General features: G+C 41.4%; 1 protein-coding gene across 4 annotated transcripts; it reads left to right on the plus strand.

The window, feature by feature from the left end:
* The first annotated feature begins 6,858 nt into the window (after nucleotides 1-6,858).
* Nucleotides 6,859-12,213, plus strand: LOC142369247 (uncharacterized). 4 transcript variants are annotated; one of them, XM_075451563.1, is made up of 6 exons: nucleotides 6,859-7,099; nucleotides 7,385-7,482; nucleotides 7,793-8,827; nucleotides 8,929-9,180; nucleotides 9,281-9,505; nucleotides 9,738-12,213. In XM_075451563.1, the coding sequence occupies exons 1-6, from the start codon at nucleotides 6,925-6,927 to the stop codon at nucleotides 10,842-10,844; spliced, it is 2,892 nt and encodes a 963-aa protein (XP_075307678.1). In that variant the 5' UTR covers nucleotides 6,859-6,924; the 3' UTR covers nucleotides 10,845-12,213. The 4 variants fall into 4 exon arrangements, with proteins under 4 accessions (XP_075307678.1, XP_075307679.1, XP_075307681.1 ...); XM_075451564.1 differs by having other exon boundaries at nucleotides 8,929-9,165; XM_075451566.1 differs by lacking the exon at nucleotides 8,929-9,180 and having other exon boundaries at nucleotides 7,793-7,861.
* The last annotated feature ends 1,941 nt before the right edge of the window (nucleotides 12,214-14,154 follow it).

Below are 14,154 nucleotides of genomic sequence, written 5' to 3' on the forward strand. Positions count from 1 at the left end.
TCAGATGTTGGACTCACAGCACTGCTTGAGAATGGCCAACCAACAGGCCAAGCCAGCAGAAAATCAAAGTACAAGTCAAAGTGCTGCAGTCACTTTTGTGATTTGTATTTTGACAACATGGAGGTAAAGTTTTTGTTAAGCGTTCAAATTTTTTCTTCCCCTTGGTTGTTGACACCAGTTAAAGCACCTTCATATCTACTTCTCTCATCTCAAAGCTATTACAGGGTGCAGCCTTTTCATAAATTCCTTGTAACGATGCCGTAGACTGTGTAGTTTCTTTGGAGTCATTTCCACATACATATTCTGCTGCTGTAAGTAGACAGCAAGTTTCCAAATGATTCCGTAACAGCTAAAAACAGTGGCATCACATCATGTTCCACATCAAAATGCTTATCTGTCACGGTCTGTGGGTTTTCCGTCATGACGTTTGTGTTGTGGCTTTTGTTTCCCTGAACTTGTTTTACTGGTTTAGTTGGATTTTTCTTGGTTTGTTGGTGTTTCTTTTGGCTTTCGTTCAGTTTATCTCATACATTTAGTTACCGGTAGTTTCTGCTTCTTTTGAATTGTTTTCATTTTTTTGTCTTTGGTTCAAGTAAGTTTCACAGTTAAGTTTCTCTGATGTTTCCTGACATTATACCTTGATGCAAGAGGCTCACTGCAGCTATTTCTGGCTCCACCAACAATCACCATAGATTTTTGCTTTACTCATTAATTGAAAAGACATTGTTATTCAAGCCCAAACTGCTATCAATTCCATAGATAGCAGAAAACTTACTTAAAAAAGTGGAACCTAAGAACAATTTACAGGCCCCTTCCTGTTCTGTCTCCACTCAATTCATCTTCCAGCCTCCCAGCTTTCAGCTTCCCAGTTAGCACATTGGGCACAGTGTGACTGCACCCACTGCAGGTGTAGAGGAGTTGGGTCTACTTTATGAGTCTTGTGTTCCCTGTTCCCCAGCAGCATTATTTGCATGGACAGTGTCAGAGCCCATGTCAGGGCCAAGGTCCACACTGCTGCAGCCCCTGCTCAGCGCAAAGGCAGAGCCTGCATACAATGTTCCAATAAATCCTGTTCTACTTCTTGTTTCTGGGCACGGGTCTGTAGGTGTTATGCCATGGCCAGAGCTCAAGCCACTTTGCAATAGCCAGGGCTGGAGCCCTTCCTGATGATTTTGGGGTCTGCCTACCCCCTGGTCACTTCACCCCAAGCGTCTGACGAGGTCCAGGAGGATTAGCCATGCCACAGGAAGTACTCTCATTCTCTATAATATGGCAAAAAAACAATGCTAAAAAACATCCATTCATCATCTTTTGCTTATCATGGAGGCAACAGGTCCATGAAGGAAACTCGGACATCTCTGGGGCCTCCTCCTTGTTGGATGTGCCCAAAAAACCTTAGGAGTAAGGCAACAAAGAGATTTCCTAAATAAAACATACTTCAGTGAAATGATAGATTTAGTAAAGCGAGTTAATACAATTTGTTACTTTCCACCTCTGATTTTATTCTGTCATTGACATGTAAGTCTTGTGTTGCTGTGTTCAGACGGATTTTAATTGTAGAAGGTTAATTATCTATGTGATACAGAGGGTCTACTTACCAATGTAATATATTGTTAGATATAATATTTGGATTTTGATCGGGTAATCTTGGCATTGATCTATACAATTCCCACAAAAATGTATAAACATTAAAGGCTACATCAAACGTACACAGGTCGTCAGCTTTACATTATTGAAGTTTATGATTTATTTACGAATCCTTGTTTCTCCATTGAAGCCAACGTGGTGGTGAGGCTCACAAACTTAAATAAAGCAATGAAGCTGCCCTCATTCACATGTTTGTGTTACTTTTGTCAGACAGGTAAATGTGTCAGAAATTGGGATTGAAAATCAGTCCATTAAGATGACATGTTTGACATGCTTAAAGTATTTCTAGACTGCTGCTCTGTTATGATAAAACACTGATTTTATAGCTGCTGTGTCATCTGACAAAATCAACACTTGTCAGGGTTTTGGTGGTGAGGTAGGACGCGGATGCAGACTCAAAGGATGAAAGCAAAAATGGAGCATCGCGTTAGTTCTGGCAGACCACGTAGTCAACGCGCCCTTTGCTATTGGCTGATGCCGACCCAACCCTTATGGCCAGCTGCGCTCAATGGGTAATCAGCTGATGCTGGCAATTGGATGCTGGCATTTGGGGCACTTCATTTAAACTTGGTTTGCTGTCACTGTTTTTTTTTGCTCTCTGCTTGCACCCACCACCTCCCCTGCTCCACTGACTTCTTATTGCCAAACAATAGTGATGGCAAAACGAGGCTTTTTGAAGCATTGAATCATTTTGAACCATTGTGTCATAAAGTGGTTCACTACTCGAAGCTTCATTCAATTCCCTTGGGTGACATCTACTGGCGTAGCGATTGTTGCACCATATGAAGCCCTGCGAATGTGATGCATATAATAACACTATAATAACACGTATACGTATGTGTGTTGTACATATGGGTTTGTAGTACCTCATTAAAGATTGATTAATTTACCCATGAAATAATAATTTGCCCTCTCCGGGTCGGGAATGAGACCCTTCCCCAAGTGGAGGAGTTCAAGTAGGCCTATCTCGGGGTCTTGTTCACGAGTGAGGGACGAATGCATCGGGCGGTTGACAGGCGGATCGGTGCGCCATCAGCTGAGCCAGAAGGAGAAGCTCTCGATTTACCGGTCAATCTATGTTCCTATCCTCACCTATGGTCACGAGCTGTGGGTAGTGACTAGGGTTGCCAACTCCCCGAAAAATAAATAAGGGACACCTCATTAGAAGGGTCGGCCGAAACCGATTGCCTTCACCCTTCCTGGCCTGGAAACAATTTTTTAACTATTTGACTCGAACCTGAATTGAATTAGATGCATATTTTTGAGTGACATGAACACATGGAAAACAAATTATTATCCAGCAATTCACTTTAATATAAAATAACAAATTAACTGAATAAAATAAGTATCTTTCTTAAAGGAGAAGTTATTTGTTTTTTTTTTACCTGTGTCTTTATTTCACCAATACTTTAAGACGAATGAATGAAAAAATGTTTTTCCCCCTGTTTGAGTAAAGTACTATTGCACTCTTAGCTCATAGTTGCCGTGTTGTTGTTATTTTGTAGCAGAGTGGTGCAAAAAGTCTATATGTCTGTTCATCATTAAGTGGTTTCAGAGTTACATGGTTCTGTAAAAGCATTCAGAAAACAATACAGCAATGTACTGATATTAGAAAATGTAGTTTGTACTTTTAAAAGTAAGTTCTTCAGTACTTTAACTTGAGTAAAATTTTTAGCGACTTTTACTTGTAGTTGAGTAAGATTTGACCATGAGTATCAATACTTTGACTCAATTATTGGAGTTGAGTACTTTGTCTCCCACTGCTTAAAGTAGTGTTGGCGTCTGCGTAACTGCCATATATGCTGCTTTGTTGTCTTCCGCTATCTTCTCAGTAACTCCTCGACCAATGGGATGAGCGTATTCTCGTGTGTGAATATGCTGTCAGCTCATTGGTCACAGAGCAGGACAGGGCCTGGGAAAAATTTACCGTATATTTTCATATAAAGCCCCGTTATTCATTTCCATTGGCATGATACTGCCTATTTTTGGATTCTCACAGTAATACGGGACAAAGTGCGTCCCTTTTCAGTTCAATACGGGACGGATGCTTTTGTTTCTAAATACGGGACGATTCCGTTTTTCAAGGGACGGTTGGCAACCCTAGTAGTGACCGAGAGAACGAGATCGCCAATAGCCTATAAGCGGCCGAAATGAGTTTCCTCCGCAGGGTGGGCTCTCCTTAAGGCTGATACCTCTTTTAACTGCCCTTGCGCTTGCGTCTTGCGCTTGTGTTAATGGCTCGAGACGTTTATGCTTCATTTTGCTTTGCCGGCGGTTGCGTGTGCTGCGTGATTCACCGCCAGGACAGTAGGTGGATAGGGTGAGAAGCTCGGCCATCCGGGAGGGGCTCGGGGTAGAACCGCTCCTCCGCATCCAGAGGAGTCAGATGAGGTGGCTCGGGCATCTGGTTAGGATGCCTCCTGGACGCCTGGTGAGACACGTCCCACTGGGAGGACCCCGGACACGTTGGATCTCTGGCAGGGGAACGCCTCGGGGTCCCCCCAGAAGAGCTGGAGGAAGTGGCCGGGGACAGGGACGTCTGGGTTTCTCTGCTCAAGCTGCTGCCCCCGCGACCCGACCCCCGGAGCAGCGGAAGATGATGGATGGATGGATGGAATAATAATTTAAAAACAATGGGAACATTTTTGGTTTGTCATTCATATTTTCTTTGGGAGTGCATGTGATTGGTGTAATAAAGAGGGTGCTTGTGTTACTTCAGGTGTTTTTATTAGCCTAAAGAAAAACAGTTTTTGCACAGTAGAACGGCTCAAACGGTTTCTTTTTTTTTTTTTTTTTTAGTCAATTTCTCCAGCTTTGGAAAATACTCTGTCACAGGGAACAGAGGAGGCTGGTGTGACAAGGAACTGTTTGGGTCGAAATATCCCCACACTTTAGAACGCTTCCTCGATGGTTGCTCCATGAGAGAATAATCCAAAACTCCGAATATCAAAAAACGTGAGCTGTTCGTAACGTATACGTGTAGAACGGGGACATGAACCGGGGCTTTAGCCATCTTGAATACACTGAATCGCGGCAAATGTTCAAAGCTCCGCTATCAACTCGAAGCAGTCAGCTGACTCGGTCTGAATGAAGCAGTGAAGTGGTTCAAACGTCATCAGTGACGTCACATGAAGCGAGCTCCGGCCCACTGCTTCACTATAACTACCCTGTCGAGTTTGAAGCGTGCTTCGGAGCTTCGGTGTTGGAGGTAACATCACTACCAAACAATGTCATACTGTTGTTCATTGTTGCTTGCTCTGTTCTAGGGGGTTTGTTGCCTTTACAGCAAATGGAAGGCACTCCACCTGAGGATGCTGCTGTTCCCTGTCTTGGCTTCCATGGAGCTCATGGAAAAGTCGGGAACTTCCTCCGAACAGAGCCATACCGCCAAATATAAATTGTATGCATTCAGAATAAGCTTCTGAAATTCATCTCTGTTCTCGTCTCGTTTTGACGAGAGTGGTTCTGACAGAACTGGGATTTATTCACAAGAAAAAAACAAAGTTCAAACAAAGGCACGGCTGAGCCGGATTCAAATACTTGAACTGTGAAATCAGAAAAACATTAACAGGACTATGACCAAAAACAAAAAACTAAACATGGCATGGATAAATACTTAACAGAACGTGACTTCGTGGCGTGGCATGGCATGAGGGGGTGAAAATTCAGGCGCATGGTAAAGAAGGTAAGGATGGCAAGAATCTCAGAAAGTGACAGGAGAGACTGGGAACTAAATGGAGGGCTGGGAGTGATTGGAGAGTGAGTGCAGCTGGTGATAATGACTAACAGGTGCAGTGAAGGAACTAATGACCAAAGAGAGGGGGAAAAACAATGACAAGACTCAAACTCAAAACCAAGACATGAACTGAAAACCAAAACGTAACCTAAAACATAAAACTTAAAACATGAGTCCCGTGGGCATGACAACACTCAAATAAATCAAAGATATTTCTGCTGTAAAATTAGGCTTTCATGTATGATGAGCTCTCAGGCAGAAAGTCAGAGGTGGCAGAGTACCTTGAAAACGGTTTTGCAGTCAAACATACTTTGTACAGTTACTAGATTCCCCTCCTCCCATGCGTGTATGTGATGATGATTTACACAGCTGCATAGGCTCCTCCTCTATCAGAGGATCTGACCATCACACTGCACACACTACTACTACTGCACACATCTTTTTAAAACTCTTTCTTAATTTTGAGTGCACAAGCAATGCAAAAATATCACTTGACTCTGTAAGTCAAAGGTTGGTAGGAACATGAAGTTGAACAATTACTGGGAACTGGTTTTGGAAAGATTCAGCATGTTTAGCTGAGGTCACTAATTGGAATTGATAGAATATATTTTTTAATTCAGTTCTCACTATTAAACTGAATTAGCAGCAGCTTAAGCAGTGGTCAGGAGCTGCAGAAGAGAGAACAGCAAAAGGGGCCGTGGAGCAGAAAATTATTCAAACTAAGAAACCTCTTGCTGTGAGTTGATGGTGCTAACCACCAGACTATCGTGCAGCCCTTATTTATACTAATTCATATTTTCCTTTTGGAAATTTAGTGGTTAGAAAGTGTGTAAATTTAAGTAGTCAAGAAAACTTCATTAAAATGGAACCAAATTACAGAATGTGAAAAAAATGCTTTAGATGTGCCTTTGAATCATAAATATGTTTGAAAATCGAAAGGTGGTCATCTGTAAATAACCACAATAGTGGGTAGCAGTTATCTTACAAGTCATAAAAAAGTTAATGTAGCTTGAATAGGCTATAGCCTGCAAGTGCAGTGGATAAGAGGCATTATCATACTGGACCCTTGTATTTCTGATTATCTGTCAACACAGCTGATCAGAGCAGATGCCCACTTTAGAGGGTTATTCATCCATTTTCGGTGTCTGCTTAACTGAATCAAGCAGGTTTAAGTGTTTATACATAAACATTGTTCAAGCTTTAGAAAACTGTGTCTATTCCACTCTTTGTCTTTTAAGTTTAATTCTCATTTTCTGTTGGTTACAGTTGATTTAGAAAAAACAACTGTCCAGGCAATTTACTGAAAGCGGTAGGTAACATGCCCTAAAACTAGTTGGTTAGTAACATTAGTAACATGGTGTCTGCATGGCTGAAAACCACAAAGGAACTAATTTCATAATTTCTAATTTCATTTGTTAAGTATCAAATTGCACATCTCTTGAGCTTTGAGCATAACTTAGTTTTACTTCCTGTTTCTTCAGACTCTCTTCTTTATAAGCAGTGGCGCAGCTCTTCTTTACATTTACCTCTACATTAAGAGGATGGGTAACACATACGGTTATCCAATTATCTTTAGTTATCCCAAGCTTCTAGAAGATCAGAAGAAGGCAGTAGAAACATATTTCCAAACCAAATCGAGGTCAGGTGGAGGAAACTGTGGACAAATTGAGACTGTAACTGATAACATCTACAGTATTGCTTTCCAAAATGAAAAAGGTAGGCAACAAACGATGAATTATTAAACCATGTTCCAAATTATGTTATGCACAGTCTTGTTTAAGAGGTAACCTTTCATATTTGAAGTCCATATGTTACTGCATCAACCATTACATTTGTTCCAAATCAGTTTTATGAGAAAAGGGTTGAAGTAACCATGTTTTCATTCTGAACTGTAAAACTTAAAACTTGATGTCTTGACTGTGATGTGTTAAATTGGGCTGTTTATTTAATATGTAAGTTATGTACAAAATGAACTAGCTAATATAAGACATTATGTGTCAGATCAGCAAGCCGTTCTTCAGAGATCAAAGCACACAGTGAAGGTCGGGCGTAGTTCTGTGGAGTTCACTGTCAGAGCCAATCTGAAATCTGTCCTTGAGGTAAAACACAACATTTACTTTCTTGAGCAAAAGTTTTGTGATCAAACAATAAATAACCATTTACAGTTTACCAGTTAGTTACACACAGTGAAAGAAGAAAGACTGCACATAATATTATTCATGATGTATACAAGTGTTACATTAATGTCTGTGTTATAATAAATATATTTTGTGGATGAAGACACCAACAGACCGTTAACATTTGAATGTATTTTCAACACAGAACCAACAATACATTCCTACCTCAGCTTGTCTGCCAAGTGGTGAAGAGTGTGAACGATGTTGTAACAATCACCTTTTGTTTTCTCAGCTGAAGAAATGTGAAAAGACTATGAAAGACCACAGCCCAGTGTTATGCCCTGCTCAGCTTTACCTACAGGCAAGTAGGACTTTAGTCAGATCAGCTCAACTTATAACTGTATATGCAGTACGTAACTGGGCAGTTGTGGAAGATAAACATTTTTATGCCCACATATCCTTTCATGAAGGAAATACTCAGAAAGATAAAGCTAACAACTCTTGCCAAACTACATTGGAAAGGAAATACAGATCAGCTTGGTTGCCTGATAGGGAAAATGTTCAAGTAAATCCAGACTTGTTTGATATAGCAGACTGGACATCTTTTAGTGAGAACTCGGGGTCTTGGGGTTTGACTGGAGGAAACACAGTAGTAGCCAGCTACAGCCTTTGTGATGGGCTCCAGGTACTGGTATGTCAGGGTGACATCACCAAGCTGGATGCTGACCCTCTATTGAATACTACCAATGAGGTATTGGATGCCTATGAAGGGGTTGCTCTTGAGGTCGGTGGTCCTGAAATTCAGCGTGGGAGCTATTGCTTAGTTAAATCAAATGGAAAGATTCCAACAGGCAAAATGGTAGTGACCTCAGGAGCTACTCCAAAGTGCAAGAAACCTTTGAGTGCCGTGGGGCTTGGGTGTGGAAATGCAGGTTGTAGAAAGACGATAGGACTGAAAAAGCCATTGGATACTGTTCAGAATGTATTCAGGTCCATAACCATGCCTTTTTACAGCTCAGGTGTTTTTGGTGTTCCTCTCACTTTGTGCTGTGAGGCTGTTGTAACAGCTGTTAAAAAGTTTGGCAGTCAGAGTGGGCGCAGTCTGAGCAGAATCATATTGATAGATAACAGAGCAGAGGTGGTTAGAACCATGCTGGAAGCATGTGACCGGATTCTTCAGGGCATATGTACCAGAAACTACATGCCAAGTGATGTGGAGTTCCAGGTGGATGCTGCTGGCACAAAAGTAGGGAGAGGAACTGCGGCTGGAGACCATGGAGGCAAAGTCCATGTCAAGATTGTTCTGGGATCTATCGAAACCCAGCAGGTGTGAAACATTTTTCTGTTTCTTTGTGTGACACCTTATCAAAAATCCACCTCATGTGTAGTTTTGTCTATAAACTCCACAAAACTCTGTTCATCTCCTAGGTTGATGCTCTGGCATCTCCTATGGTGGGTCATGATCCTCTTTCAACTCGTATTGGAAAAACTTTGAACGAAATGGTTGGATATCACCTAACTTCAAGGTTTAGAAAGGTGGCAGGAAATGAATCGGTGCCTGGTGACTCGGTACTAATGGAAGGATTGCCTGGACTTCCATCCTGTGCTGTGTTCTTTGTCAACCTCGTTCCCTGGGATAATGACCAAAAGGGAACTGCAGTCCAGGTAAATTACAAGGGGGTCATTTTCATTGCTCTTTCTGTTTGATTGAATTCTCAGTCATGAGTCATTTGCATAAAACAATATTCTATTCTTAAAAAATAATGAGAACTTTTCACAGGTGCTCAGACTGGGCATAAACAACATCCTGACTACCTGTGAGAAGAGAGGGTTTGGATCTGTTGCTCTGCCTGTGATCGGTACTGGGATTGCCCTGCGTTTTCCTGACACTGTGGTAGCCAGGGTATTACTGGAGGAGATTTATGCATTTGAGCGGGACAGATCCAGCAGCTCACCGTTCCTTGTTCACATTGTCCTCCAGTCCAATGAAGCAGAGTCTCGTGAGGTAAAGAAAATGCAATACCTTTTCCCTTTTCCCTAAAATTGCAATGCAAAAATGACAAATAATATAGATATATAATAAGGTAAAATGTTCTGAAATAAATGCACATATTTTGCACAAGTACTGAAGAGCGAATGAGGAACTGCCTAGTAAATGCTTTATTCACAAGTATGCGTGTGTATATAATTCTTTATATATCATAAAAATAATGTCAAATTGCTATTTGTCTTTTCAGTGTCGTAGAAGCATCGAGGTCCAGATGCAGCAGCTTCTCAAATCATTAGACAATACAGCAGTGGAAAACAAAGAAGGTTACCATGACAGCATTGCTGATATAAATGCATGGGTCCAATTAACAGGTGCTGGATCAATGGAAGATACTTTTTTTGGGTCAGTTGTTGCAGTTCTGCAGGAAACAAAAAAAGGAGCAGGAAAGGGAAGAGGAGTAGAAGAAGCTGGAAAAAAATCTGAAGGAAAAGCAGGACACAAGAAAGCAGCAACAAAGACTGAGGAAAAAGAACACAAGAGTGGAGAAACTGGGGGAGAACAAGGAGGAGGAAATGATAGTCTGCTTGCAGGAATTGGAGGAGCAGTGCTGGGGATAGGAGGTGCAATAATAGGGGGAGCAGGGGCACTAGGTGTATTTGGTGCCGGAATAGATGGTGCACGAACAGGTGGTGCAGGAAGTCCTGGAGAGACTGGAGGAAGGTCAACTGGTGCAAGGAATGTAGAAACAGGAGAAGCTGGAGGTGCGACAGATGCTGGAGGTGTAGGGAAAGGAGGTACAGCAGGTGCACAAGGTACTGGAGGGGCAGGAGGAGCAGGTGGAGGGACAACCGGTGCAGGGGGTGCAGGAACAGGAGAAGCAGGAGGTGCAACTGGTGCAGGAGGTGCAGGAGGGGCAGGACCATCAGGTGTGGGAGGTGCAGGGGGAGCAACAAGTGCAGGTGGTGCAGGAGCTGCAGGTGTAGGTGGAGAAGGAAGAATGGTTGTAGCAGAAGCAGGAGAAGTGATTGCAGCAGATGTAGCAGGAGCAGCAGTTGCTGCTGAAGCCACAGGACCAGCTGCCGAAATTGGAGCTGTTCTCTCGGGTCTTGGGGGAATTAAGGCATTACAAGCAGCTATTCCAACAATTGTGTGGATGGTAAAAAAAATGTATTATGCTATGGATTTTATAAATGAAACGAAAAAGCACAGATACCAGATACTGCTGGTGGTTGTTTTCTACTTATTGCTCCTGTTCTCATTTTTTGTCAGTGTACCAAATGCTGGTACCATCCTCCTCTCAGTTGGAGTATTGTTGTTGTTTTCATTGTTTATGTTGTTAGTACAACCATCATAGAATAATAGCATGTTGTGTGTACCCAGGTTAAATTAGAGAGCAATATCACACAACTTAGAAATGCAGATTGTGTGACTGATGATGAGCCCAGATGGTGTGTCTTCAAATCAAAGCATTTTAAAAAGTATCTATGACACAAGCGTCAAACAACTGATAACGATGATGTAAATGTTCCTCTCTGTACTGGACCACTCTTTTTGGTAGAATAGGTACTGTACATTTGTTGGTTTCCTCACAAAAACACAACATATTTTGCTGGCAGACAAAATCTATTTTTTGATTGTAATGAGGTCAGGATTTTGGTTCGGGGCCATTCCTAAAGACATAAAGACATAACCTGCTTTACCCATTCCACTCAGTTCTTATTTGTGTATTTGGGATCAATAATCTGTTGAGACACCCAGTTACCTTTCAGCTATCCAGCTAATGGTTTAGGTTATGCTGAAGAATTCCAAGGTTGTCCATTATTCCATCTATATTATATAATCTAAAAGTTTCACTGGCAGTGAACCAGCCCTAAAGTATCTTGCTATCTATCTGAACTTCCATCGGAACAGTGTTCCTAAGGTCTAATGCCTTCCACCTAAGGTACTACAGGCCATCTATATCTTCTGTCTATTTGAACACAAATATTTTCTGCATAACTAATTTGATTGTAGATGGTGACACTGCCGTCTCGGCAGCTTGTTGAAAATTATAGAAAAAAAATAAAACACTACAATGACATCCATGGGTGTACACGAGCTTCCAACTGGAACTTAAGTTACTGCACACGTGTGCTATGTGTGGATCCAGTCTGAAATACATCAAATGTGAATTTTATTCTATGTTTTTGAGAAAACAAATTTGTGTCAGTTGGTGCATATTACTCAAAACGTGCTACTCGCTTTGGTATAAACATGTAATACCTGTGAAACAGAAGCTGAAACGCCAGAGGAGCTGATTGGTCTGCTCCAGGTGCTTTATCAGGCACCATTCTGCTTCAGCTCTGTGGAAAGTCAGTTTTGATGAAGCATCTAATGGATGCCAGGTTGGTATATGCTCCTGAGTGCCACTACTACTACAAATAATAGACCTTTATGAACTTATTTTCTATTACATCTGTAATTCCTTTGGAGTATTGTAATTATTTTGATCTTAATTCTAAGCACGATTTTCTTTGGGGAAACTTTTTCACAAAAGCAATTTAAGTTTAAATAGATTTTGAAAATTTAAATATAATATTCTTTCTCGTTCATGATAATATTTCTGTATATTTGACTGTTTTCAAGCATTTTAGACAATTTTGATGTATGTACATGGGTGACAGTGCACATAAATGACAAAGGGGCTCATTAAACAAGAATAAAAATAATGTGCAAACACACAATGTTCCCTGTCTGCTCTTTCTTTCCCTTCTGGAGAATGCGAGGGCTGCAAGTTGGATGGGACCGTTATCTTATGAGGAATGCTCTTCTGTTTTTTTAATTTGCCACTGTTGTTGTTGAGTTGACTTTGGTTTAATTTGGCTCAATGGGTGGAAGTACAAGGAGTGAACTGTTTTGCAGGCTGGTGATGTGCTAAAATCGTATTTCTTGCTAAATCTGACAATCTTTTAAACTATTTGATTTAGTGAACCATCCATCCATTTTCTATACCCGCTTAATCCGTGGGTCGGGTCGCGGGGGGCTGGAACCTATCCCAGGGGTTATTAGGAAAGGACAGGTTGCCAGCCCATCACAGGGCCACATAAGACAAACAACCACACACACACACACATTTTTAGAGACATCAATTAACCTAACATGCATGTTTTTTGGACAGTGGGAGGAAGCTGGAGTACCTGGAGAGAACCCACGCATACAAGGGGAGAACATGCAAACTCCACACAGAAAGGCCCCAGCCGGGAGTTGAACGCAGAACCCTCTCGCTGTGAGCCGACAGTGCTAACGACCACACCACTGTCCAGTCCTTAAATGGGAAGATCTGTTTTTTTAAACCTTGACCTTATTTCTGGCATAAAATACGTTCATCTACTCACCAATAACAGTTTGGTGAAAGTCTGTGTCCTTCGGCAGATTTAGATCACTCGAGATCAGCGTATATCTATATAAAGGGAGAGAACAGGGCATAGACAATACAGCCTCTTAATAAGGCATTATCTGTCTTTATTTCACCAATACTTTAAGACGAATTAATGAATGAGCGCGTACTATTGCACTGTTAGTTCAAAGCTGCCATGTTGTTGTTATCTGGGGCTATCGGGGGCTTATGGGAGCTTTCTACACATGTGTCTAGTGGGATGACTTCATCAATGCGCCCCGTTGCAGCACAGCTTATTCACTCCAGTATGGAAGTCCATCATACTCAAAGTCGTCGTCCACGACTTCAAAATCTGATAAATATCCTGCCATGTTATGTTGCACAAAACTAGCAGTAGGAAACTCCGTGTGAAGTTAGCCGACTGTCACAGAGCACAGAGTAAATAAGCTGTGCTGCAACAACATACATCTTAAATATTTTTAGCATTTTAAATAATTCCTAAAATACTAATTTCCTCCAACTAAAGACTGTCCAAAATCACCCAAAATAGGCCATCCCTTATTCTCAGTCATATTTGATGAAGTGGGGCAGCTAAAACTGTTTGAAAAACACAAGACAACAAATATTATTTAAGTGTTTATTCAGTTGTTTGTGTAGATCGTACACACAGCATTTAGATTTGAATCGGCATGTCCAGATCTGCTAAAAGAACTGCAGATCCTGCATTGAGGGTTGCTGGGACCTGGAAGAGGAGGAGGGGAAGTACAGTTGCAGGAGATATTCCAGCCCTGACTTGTTCTGGGGAAACAACAACGTGCTGGCAGAGGTCATGCTTTTAAAACAGTGTGTGGTGGAGTTGCAGTGGAACTGAAGTTTACACCCAAGTCCTCAGATTGGTAAGGTTATAGCACCCCCATGTGGCCGAACACTTGAAATGTGTGTGTTTTTGTTTGTTTGCTCTTTTTTATTTAATATGCAGTCACCTTTATCTCTTAAATAATAATTTCCACAGTAATCTTACATTTATAAAAAACATAAAGAAATACAAAAATTAACTAAATATTCCTGAAGAGCCCTTTCAGCTCGTCTTTGTTAGTGGAAAGTTGAGTTCTCACAACCAAAAATGATGTGTCCCATGAAGACTCATCATAGAGTTATATCTCACAGCCACAACATGTCACCACAAGGCTTGTTTGGAGACAATTCATATAAACGTAGCCGGATGGGAAATATGTTTTCATTTATGTCCCAGAGGTTTTTACCCTTTTTAAAAAAAAAAAACGGAGTG

This window comes from Odontesthes bonariensis, chromosome 19, assembly GCF_027942865.1.
Source record: "Odontesthes bonariensis isolate fOdoBon6 chromosome 19, fOdoBon6.hap1, whole genome shotgun sequence".
Classification (NCBI taxonomy): Eukaryota; Metazoa; Chordata; class Actinopteri; order Atheriniformes; family Atherinopsidae; genus Odontesthes; species Odontesthes bonariensis.

Excerpts from the sequence above, each read along its gene's own strand:
- LOC142369247 (XM_075451563.1), top strand. The coding sequence starts at position 6,925 with ATGGGTAACACATACGGTTATCCAATTATCTTTAGTTATCCCAAGCTT. Across the intron at positions 7,100-7,384 it reads TGCTTTCCAAAATGAAAAAG|ATCAGCAAGCCGTTCTTCAG; the intron begins GTAGGCAACAAA and ends ATTATGTGTCAG. Across the intron at positions 9,181-9,280 it reads TCCAGGTAAATTACAAGGGG|GTGCTCAGACTGGGCATAAA; the intron begins GTCATTTTCATT and ends AACTTTTCACAG.